General features: G+C 58.6%; 1 protein-coding gene across 1 annotated transcript; it reads left to right on the top strand.

The window, feature by feature from the left end:
- Positions 1–4,944: 4,944 nt before the first annotated feature.
- TMEM222 (transmembrane protein 222) lies at positions 4,945–9,808 on the top strand. The gene is made up of 6 exons (XM_054395410.1): positions 4,945–5,060; positions 6,654–6,738; positions 7,343–7,374; positions 8,020–8,116; positions 8,275–8,405; positions 9,298–9,808. The coding sequence occupies exons 1-6, from the start codon at positions 4,945–4,947 to the stop codon at positions 9,383–9,385; spliced, it is 549 nt and encodes a 182-aa protein (XP_054251385.1). The 3' UTR covers positions 9,386–9,808.

The raw sequence follows: 9,808 nt of genomic DNA on the forward strand, positions 1-9,808 counted from the left end.
TGCTCCTCACATCTCTCAACTACTAGAGACCATCATCTCCTGTCTTTTGCCCTGCAGTTGTAGAGGTAACACTCAAGCCTTACTGCCCTCCTTAGAAGGAGCAGCCAACTTGTTTCTCTGGTCCCTGGAAGAGAAAGGGTTAAGCAATTAAAGGATTCTTTGTTCTAGTTCCTTCTTGGTGTCATTTTGTGGGGGGGATTGTGCTGGCTGTGTTCCACCTTTCTCCTCCAGGAAAGTGGCTGAGGGAGGGTGGAGGGGAGGCCTGGCTGGGCTGGGTGCTTCATGGAGAGGAGAGGCCACAGTAACTCTGAGTGGCAAGGGGGCTGGGGAGCCCAAAGTGGTGTTTGTAAAGCTGTGGTGGGCACCCAGTTGCTGCTGAGCTTGGCTTGTCCAGGTGTGGGTAGAGCAAGGGCTGGGGTTGTGCTGGAGAGCAGAGTCCACCTGCAGCAGCTGCCACCACCAGGGTGAGGATGAAAATGGCTGCCTGGGGCGATGCTCACGCCCTGCAGGAGGACCAAGAGGGCTGCCATGGAGTTGGCTTCTGAGGTGTGTTCTGTCAGGGCAGAGTTGGTAAAATGCTGCTTGGGTCCCTGATGAGCCCAAGAGTTAGAGGTGAGCAAGGGGCAGGCAAAAGGTTGAGTGTGGGAAATGAGCCAACCCTTGTCTTCTTCAGAAGCCTCTGGGGCCTCAGGCTGTGGGGTAGACCCAGGTCACCACCTACCTGACTGAGCTGCTGAGGTGTCTGTTCTCAGCAGCAGCAACTCTCTGCCTTAGTGTCCCACAGCCACCACAGTGTGCAGGACACCAATGTGGAGACCCAGAGAGGCTCTCTTGCTCCAGGATATCACAACCTCACTTCCTCCTCTGGGCTCCTGCTGCGAAATCTCCCCAATCCCTCCCTACCCTCCAAGGTGCAGAATTCCAGGCCTTGCTAAGAGCTGGAAAACCACTTTGGTGTTTTCAGAATCCATTTGCATTCCTCTTTAAAAATTCCCATTGGACACCTTTCAGCTGGAGGCCTTGGGAGGCCTCTCCATTTCCAAGGCTGGACAGACTTTGCTCTGCTCAAACAAAGCCTCTGCAGCCCTAGCTGCAATTGGCAATCAGCTAATTAGGTCAGGTCTGGGCTGGGTGGTTGGACAAAGAGGGAGCAGGGCAAGGGAGGCAGAGTGGTGCACTGTGGGTGGAAGCGGCTGGAAGGGCACAGGAGTGAGGTTTGGTTGTAGTTGGGCTGAGGAGGGAGAGCAGAGCTGTGCTGGAGGATGTGGGCACAGCAATAATCACAGCCCTGCTGCTACGCTCCCTTCTCTCTGATGTCAGTGGACACAGTGCCAGGAGTGAGGCTGCAAAGGGCTCAAGATGGCTTCTGGCTCAGTGAAATGGGAGCAGGAGGCTGCCTGCTGTTGTTGCAGTGAGGAGCTGGGAATTGAGTCCTCTGCCTGCTGCTGCAGGAGCTGAGACTGATGGGGACCCCTCCAGGGCTGGGATTTGTGTGGATTTAAAGAGCTCAGAAGGCTTCGTGCCCTGCACTTGGCTCTTGGGGCACTCCCACCGTGTGTCCCTCGTCCTGCAGGAGCTGGTGGCTTTGCCTTGGAATACAGAAGCTGCCCTGTGGGTTGGTTGTGGCAGTTGGGGTGGGAAGGAAATGCAGCTTTCAAGTGGCAGGGAAGCAGGAAAGCCCCAGGGGTTAATGCTGAGGGGTGAGGTGGCTCCGGGGACACTGCTGTTTGTGGGGGGGTGGCTGAGACCTTGCCCAGGTCCCTGCTCTTGTGAGCAGCAGCAGGACAGGCACCGGCGGCTTTGTGGCTCAGGCTGGGCAGAGGCTGTCAGGTTGCAGCAGGCACAGGAAGGGCACAACAGAAGCCCAGAGCCACCCAGCACAGCATCACCTCCGGGGTGGGGGGAGAACGCCTGAATGTCCCCCTCAGCCCCTGCCTCGGTGACATTTTCAGTTGCCTCCTGCACACGGTGCTGGCTCCTGCTGCTGCTGTCAATGGCGGCGGGGGAGGGGATCCTCTCCTTGAGTGCTTCGGTTCTGGCAGTCCCTGGAACGTTGGAGCTGTCACAACAGGGAAGGTTCCCAAGGAAGCCACTCGCTGCCTGCTGCTTCCAGCCTCAGGGCTGAGCCTGGCTAGAAAGGGGAGGGAACCAAATCCCTTCCAGGCCAAGCTCTGGTGGGAGCCATGGTGATGTGCTTGGACAACCCCAACGCAGTGCCTGGTCTGGGCTGTTCCGTCCCAGAGCTGCTCCTGGGAGGGCTCCGTGTCAGCAGGGGGCCAGGCTGGCCGCTGCGGTGAGCAGGCACAGATCACCCTGAGGGTGTCTTGGGGCCAACAGGAGCTGCTGTGGCTTCCTCCTGGCACTGGCAGAGAGGAGCCGTTGGTGGCAAGGGGCTGGCAGGAGCTGGAGCAGAACCTTTTGTCTCCTGACAAACGAGAGGCTGCAGCCCCGGTGCTGGCAGGGTTCCTGCTCTGCTCTGCCTATCGATCCAGGGCTGTAGCCAGGCAGAACTGCCACCAGCAGCCCAGCCTTTAATTTTATGCATGGAGAACTTCTTACCTGCTCTCCCCTCCCTGTTCCCCCCTCCCCTGCCCCCCTGCAGTTCCTTTCCCAACTGCAGCTATTTTTCCCTGCTGACTTCAGGTGTTTTGTATTCTGCTTAGATCAATAGCAGCAGAGCAGCAGCAGCTTTCCAGTTGTCACTAGGAAGACCCTGCTGTCAGCTCCAGCTCACCCAGCACAGGGCTGGGGCTGGAGAGCCTCCTGCTTGCCTGCCAAGCACAAAGGAACTGTGCAGAACAGGAGCTCTCTATTGATTTTTGTTGCTGTTGTTGCTGAGGGGTTTTGGGGGTTATTTTTTCTTTATTTTTAAATCCAGCCTGAGGAAAGCAGAGTTCCTCTATGTGCCAGCAGCTGCCTTTGCCTTCCTGCACTTGCTCTAAGAGGGAATGAACTGAGCTGTGTGGAGTGCCCCTGCCCCTGCAGGAGGGCAGGGTGGGAGGCAGCACTGCAAGGACTCGCTGGTGACCTTGCTGTGGGGCTCGGCCAGGGGAGCTGCTCCCTGGTGAGCTGCTGCTTAGCAGCCTGCGAGACATAGGCAGGAAGAACAAATCCATTGCCTAATCCGATAGAACACACAAGGAGCACAGGAGCTGGAGTGAGCGTTGGCCTCTATCCATGGATCTTTACCCATCTCTGATAGCTGCCTGAGCCTGGAGCAGATCAATGCAAGGATTTTCCTTTGTCGAGCAAAAAGTGGAGGGTGAAATGGGAGCTCTGCAGGCAGCTTCCCTCCCCAGCGCCACAGCAGGAAGCACCAAGGCACCAGGCAGGGCTTTGCTCTCCAGTGTCCCTGTCCCCAGGGCTTTCTCTCCTCTCTTGGGCTGCTCTGTGGATTCTCTCCCAGGAGCACAGCCTCAGGCTCTTGCTCAACATAGAGCTGCTCAGCCTGAGCACCCTCTGGATGGCTCTGCCTCCACCCCAGGCCTTGCAGCATCTTCTGGGAGCTGAGGTGGTGGTGGATGAGCTCTGGAGGGCTCAGAAGGCAGTCGTCAGTGCATTACTGAGCTCCTTGTGCTGCAGCCCAAGCACTGTGAGGAGGCAGCAAGCATGGAGGGCAGGAGGCCACCTATGCACCACACTCTAAGCCAGAGCTTGCTGCTGCCATGCTGGCAGCTCCAGGTTGCTCTCCCCTCATCCATACAGGTGGAGGCTGTGGATCTCCTGGGCTTGGAAGCTTCACTTGTGTCAGCGCAGTGAGTGTGCGAGTGCTGGCCCCAGGAGAGGGAATGTGATGAGCAGGGTGGGAGGTTGGACTCGCTGAGCAGAGTCAGGCACTGGAAAGCAGAAGGCACAAAGCAGAGAGAAGGCTCTGCTGGAGGAGAGAAATGCCAGTGACAAGGGGGGCTGCTAGGTGGGAGCTGTAAGTTTGTGCTGGTGGTTGGGATGTGGCTGTCACCATCTGTGAGCAGAGAGCTGCACTGGAGGAGAAACACAGGCACCTGTGGGAGGAGGCCAAGACTCTCTCATTAGCAAACCCCCAGCAGCCTGCTCTGTGCTGCAGAGCTCTGCTAACTGCAGGCCTTGAGGTCTGGGTGTGAGGAAGAGATGAGCAGCTGGTGAGGGCAGGGTGGAAGGATGCCAAGAGGAGGGTTTGGACACCTGGCAGCTCTTCAGCACTCACTGGGCAGAGCCTGGCCTGGGGCTACTGGGCTGGGGCAGGAGTTGTCCTCCCACCAGTGCAGGTGCAGGCAGTTGTCACTCTGTATTTTGTGGTGGGTGGAAATCTGAAATACACTTAATTCTTTCTTCAGCTTTCTTGTGTACTTTGACTTAAAACTTCCTAATAAAGCAATTGTTATTTTCCTAACCCCTTTGTAAATGCTGTTTCTCCCCTCGACCTCCCTCTCACAGGAGGCTCAGTATCATGCTTAGTTGTGCTTTTGATGCTTTTTATTTATGCTTTTGCCCATCCCCGAGGGGATCTACCTGGGGAAGAAGCTGGAAGAGTCAATCTTTGGAAAGGGAACAGGGAGAAGTTTGCTGCTGAGATCTGCACAGGGTAGGTGCAAGGGGTGAAGGTACTTACCTGAGGCAGTCTCAGCAGCGCTATGAGCCTGAGCCCGCTCCTGGCCCTTCTCCTGAGCTATGAGACCACCCCTGGCCCCTCTCTGCCACACGAAGCTGCTCCAGCCCCAGGCGGGAAGCGCCATGTCGACTCCTGGGCGTGGGGAGCAGCAGCCGCGGGGCCGTGGGCTCTCGGCTCGGGTGGCTGAGCCCTCCCAGCCCAGCCTCTCCCTCCCCAGAGCGGGCTGGAAGCAGAGCGGGGAGCGCTGGGCCCGGCAGGCCCCGGGGGATGCTTCCTGGTTACCGCCGTAGCCGGAAGTGAGAGCGGTCTCCAGGAAGTGACGCAAAGGCGCCGCGCGCAGGGGGCGGGTCCCGGTGATGGCGGAAGCGGAGGCCAAGATGAAGCAGTTCAATGGCGGCGGCGGGGCTGGGCTGGATGCTGAGCGCGGCCGCTTCCCTTACTGCGTGGTGTGGACCCCGATCCCCGTCCTGACGTGAGTGCGGGTTCCGGGAGCGGGCGGCCCGGCCGGGGCCTGCGCCCGAGGCTCGCTGCTGGGGAAGGGCTCGGCCCGAGGCCTCTCTCACCTCTACTGGAGCCCGGCCTGCAGCTCCTCTCTCTGCTCATTGGGGCACGACCCGCAGTACCGGGTGTTGGCTGGCTTTGGGGCAGGGAACTCGGAGATCTGGCTGCTCCGGCACGGGCAGGGCGCCCGGCCCGCTTCGGGGCGCTGGAGCTGCTGTGGGGTGTCTGAGTGCCAGGCTGGTGCGGGGCCCCTGGGAGATTCTGTTCCCGGGGCAGGGCTCTCCTCTCCGCGCAGCGAGGGTGGGGGTGTGTGGGGCGAGCTGTGCGGTGTCCGGGCTTGTCTCTTGTCAGGAGCGGGAGTGGAGGGGATCCAGGGAGACGTGGGAAGCCTTTCATGGTTTGGAGCTAAGGTTTGGCTGCGGGGATCTTAGACCACCTCCTGCCTCGAGGAGTGCCTCTGCGCTTCGCTTTTAATGAGTTAGAAGACAATTTGCCTTGCCAGTCTTGTCAGCCTGGTGTAAGCAGGCTTCAAGGAGAACTTCAGAAAGTTTTGCTGGTCGTGGGAAAACGAAAAGCTGCAAAATGTGGGTTTGGGGGTGAGCTGGGAACACACGGGCTCATTTTTGTGCCTTCCTCTTCCTTTCCAGTTCAAATCAGGTGATGTTTACTGAGCCAGAGCTGGAAGTCAGGTAGAAGATGTGGTGTGGTCAGGGCCAGGATCGGGAGCAGCACCAAGGCTCACCAAGGGGAAGCTGCAGCTTCCCTGCTGCTGTCTCACGTACAGCTGCAAACCAGCTTTTTTTTTTACCTCTTTTCTGTTTTGATTGCTTAAAATTTCTACCAGTCTGGTTCTGTGTCAGCTGTTGCTCCTCTTGGGGGGTCAGGCTCCAGGATCTGAGCCAGCTGCTCCAGCTTTGAGTCAGGGAATTGTTTAGGTTGGAAGAGATCTTCTCAAGATCACCTAGCCCAGCCCTTACCCCAGCACTGCCCAGGGCACCACCAACCAATGGACCTCAGCACCACAGCTCCAGGGCTTTGAAACCTCTCCAGGGATGGGGACTCCACCACTGCCCTGGGCAGCTTGGGCCAGGCCTTGACAACCCTTCTGGGGAAGAAATTGTTCCTCATGGCCAACCTAAACCTCTCCTGGGGCAGCTTGAGGACGTTTCCTCTCATCCTCTCCCTTGTTCCCTGGGAGCAGAGCCTAACTCCCACCTGGCTCCAGCCTCCTCAGGGGTCTGTCAAGAGCAAGGAGGTTTCCTCTCAGCCTCCTCTTCTCCACGCTGAACACCTCCAGCTCCCTCAGCTGCTCCTCCCCAGCCCTATTCTCCAGCCCCCTCCCCAGCTGCGTTGCCCTTCCCTGGCCCTGGTCCATCCCTCAATGTCCTTCTGGGAGCGAGGAGCCCAAATCTGAGCCCAGGATTCAAGGTGTGGCCTCAGCAGTGCTGAGCACAGGGGGACAGTCCCTGCGCTGGTGCTGCTGGGCAGACTCTTGCTGGTGTCCCCAGCAGCCTGCAGGCCCGTGGTGTGCCTGGGGCAGGCAGCTGAGGCTGTGCTCTGGCAGGTGGCTGTTCCCCATCATCGGGCACATGGGGATCTGCACCTCCGGCGGCGTCATCCGGGACTTCGCGGGGCCCTACTTCGTCTCGGTGAGTAGAGCTGGGGCAGGTTTGCACCTTCCTTGCTGAGCCATCCCCTGCCTTTGGCAGCTCAGAGCTCTGCTGGAGCTGTTTCTGAAGCTCAGGGCCCCTGGGCTGCTGTCCAGTGGAGGTTGGCTGTGGGGTGGGAGGGGAAGAATTCTTGTGGAGCAGGCTGCTAGTTGGGATTTGAGACCCAAATCCTCTGGATTCTAAGTAGCAGAAGCTGCCTTTTAGCACCAGGTACATCCCGGGCTTCTAAACTGCTCAGGCCTGGTGGAATTTGAAGGTAAAGGAGTTTTAATTTGGGATAATTAATGCCCTTAATAGACTGAGGCATCTCCAACCTTGGGTGAAGAAAGTGTTCACAGCTGAAAAGGAGGGGAGGGAGGTACTGAGCCCCCTGGGGGTTTCACCCTCCTCAGTATGCCTGCAGCAGGGCAATGAAAGCTGTTGGAATCTGAATGCTGACACAGAAACCTGATTGGTGTCTGGAGGCTGTTGGAGCACTGTGGCAGCTCTGAAGAAGCTCTGGGGGGCTGTGAGGCCTTCAGCAGAGGCTTGTGCTGGGTGCTGCCTGGGGTCACCCTCCTGATGTGTTTGTCCTTTCTTGCAGGAAGACAACATGGCCTTTGGGAAGCCAGTGAAGTGAGTGCCCTGCCAGCCTCCTACCCTGTCCTGCAAGGGGCTCCCATTGCTGGGGGATGTGCACTGCTGCTGCCTTGCTGCCTGTGGAGAGGCTCTGGGTCCAGGGCATGGCTCCTGTGTCTCTGCTGCTCAGCAGCCCAAGTTCAATTAGATCTTCCCAGAAGTGTGGGCAGCAGCCATGGTGCTGAGAAGCAGAGCTGTGAGCAGCCTTTATTGGGGAAAGGCTTAAACCCCTGCAAGGCAATCCCATGGTGGGGTGGGAAGGGACAAGAAGTGCTCCAGGTGAGCACTGCCTGGGCTGTGCTCAGGAGCTGTCACCACTCCTGGGGGGAGGAAGAGGAGGGTGCCTGGGTGCTGTGTGTGTCAGATCAGGTTCACAATTTGAATGGCCTGAAGGTTTCACATGACAGGAGAGCAGATCAGGGCTTTGTCCCTGCCCCTGAGGTCTGCAGTCTGTCTGCCTGCCTGAGGGTGCTTAGCAGTGGCTCCTGCTGCCCTCAGCAGCAGGGATCTGCCTCAAGGAGCTCAGCTCTGTGGGCCCCAGAGGTAGTGAAGCTCTCTGAGTCCTTGAAGCCCTTCCTGCTGGGAGAAGCAGGAGGCTGTGGGGTGGCAGCAGTGGTGCCAGGGCTCTGCTCTGCCCTGCAGGTACTGGAAGCTGGATCCCGGCAAGGTTTACTGCCCTGGAGCCAACGCCTGGGACACGGCGGTGCACGACGCCTCCGAGGAGTACAAGCACCGCATGGTAGGGCCTGGGCTCGTGGCTCTGCCTGCACCAACACCTCCCTGGCTTTGGGTCCTTGCTGCAGCGCTGGGGCCTGTGGCCCTGCACTGGCACAGGCTGCAGAGCCAGGGAGCCTCCAGAGCAGGGGTTTTGACCTGGTGCCCCTGTGTCTGTTGCAGCACAACCTTTGCTGTGATAATTGCCACTCCCACGTGGCTCTGGCCTTGAACCTGATGAGATATGACAACAGCACCTCCTGGAACATGGTGAAGCTCTGCTTCTGCTCCCTGCTCTATGGGAAGTATGTAAGGTGAGCTGAGGGGCAGCCCAGGTTCTGCTTCCTTCATTCTTCCTACTCCTCTGGAGTTTCAGCCTGTCCTCTGGAGTGTCCCAGCAGGGTGGGGTTGAGAGGCACCTCTGGAGCTCCAACCCCCCTGCTCCAGCAGGGCACCCACAGCAGCCTGCCCAGGATCACACTAGCCAGGGGGCAGTTGGAAGCTCTCCAGAGAAAGAGACTCCACAACCTCTCTGAGAAGCCTGCTCCAGGCCTCCAGCACCCTCACCAAAGGAGTTTCTCCTCCTGCTCAGATGGAACCTCCTGTGCTCCAGTTTGTGATCCTTGCCCCTGGGCACCACTGAGCAGAGTCTGGCCCCAGCCTCTTGCCCCCCACAGACCCTTTAGCTCTCACTGTGCATTGAGAAGGTCCCCAAGAGGTGAGGAACATCTGCCCCCCCAGGCTCTGTGGCTGGTGAGTGCTCCTGGACAAGATCTGAGAGGCCTCAGTGGGTTACAGCAGTTCTTGCTCCTGTGTCTGGCAGCTGCTGTTGGGTGCCTGGGATGTGAGAGCTAAAGCAGAGGTCCCTCTCTTCCTGTCCCTTGCCTGGGTAGGTCACAACACAAGGTCAGGGGCTGGCCTGGCTCCAGGGGCTGCTCATTTCTCCTCTCTTGAATCCTGTTCACATCAGAGCTGGCCAGACTGCAGCCTCAGTGGGGAGGGGACCCCTGAGCTGTCCTCACCAGGAGGGGCTCTTTGTACCCACCTCTGTTCCTCCTGCCTGAGGAGGAAGTTCCACAGGGACTGCCCTGTGGGAAGCTCCTGAGCTGCTCCACTTTCATTGAGCCTTCTCTGCTCAGTGGAGGTTTCTGTGGCAGTTTGCTGGTTTCTCAGGTTCAAACCCTTCCCCTCTCTTGTGTCTTGCAGCATAGGAGGGTTTGTGAAGACCTGGCTGCCCTTTGTGCTCTTGCTGGGGGTGATCGTGACTCTGGTCCTCACGCTGCACCTGCGGTGATGGCAGCTCTGAGCTCCCTGAGAGCCTGGGACTGAGCCAGCCAGCTGGAGACAGGGCACTGCCAGGTGGTGCCTGGGCAAGGTGGCAACTCCACTCTATTGTAGCAGCTCATCTTTGTTTCCTGGAAGTGGCTTCTTTTCCTTCTGTTCCTGTTCTGTCAGTGGTGTCTCCCTGTGGCAGGGCTCCTGCAGCCTCCTGCTCACTCCCTGAGCACTTCCCTTTCCTGCAGGCTGGGGGGAAGGAGAGGAAAGAGCCTTTGCTGTCAGTGCTGAGTAAAGAGCCACAGGGCAATCCCTGCCTCCTGCTTCAGGAGGTGAGCAGAGACCTGGTGAGGTTCTCTCTGATGTCTGCTCTCTTCTCCTGGCAGGCTCCAGCAGCTGCTGCCTCAGCTCTCCAGGCAGAAGTTGTTTCCCTGCCACACGT

This window comes from Indicator indicator, chromosome 33, assembly GCF_027791375.1.
Source record: "Indicator indicator isolate 239-I01 chromosome 33, UM_Iind_1.1, whole genome shotgun sequence".
In the NCBI taxonomy this organism is placed as follows: domain Eukaryota; kingdom Metazoa; phylum Chordata; class Aves; order Piciformes; family Indicatoridae; genus Indicator; species Indicator indicator.

What these genes read in the sequence shown, in the direction of transcription:
- TMEM222 (XM_054395410.1), top strand. Translation starts at nt 4,945, where the DNA reads ATGGCGGAAGCGGAGGCCAAGATGAAGCAGTTCAATGGCGGCGGCGGG. An exon ending in ACCCCGATCCCCGTCCTGAC is followed by an intron (nt 5,061 to 6,653) that starts GTGAGTGCGGGT and finishes GTGCTCTGGCAG; the next exon opens with GTGGCTGTTCCCCATCATCG. An exon ending in GCCTTTGGGAAGCCAGTGAA is followed by an intron (nt 7,375 to 8,019) that starts GTGAGTGCCCTG and finishes TCTGCCCTGCAG; the next exon opens with GTACTGGAAGCTGGATCCCG.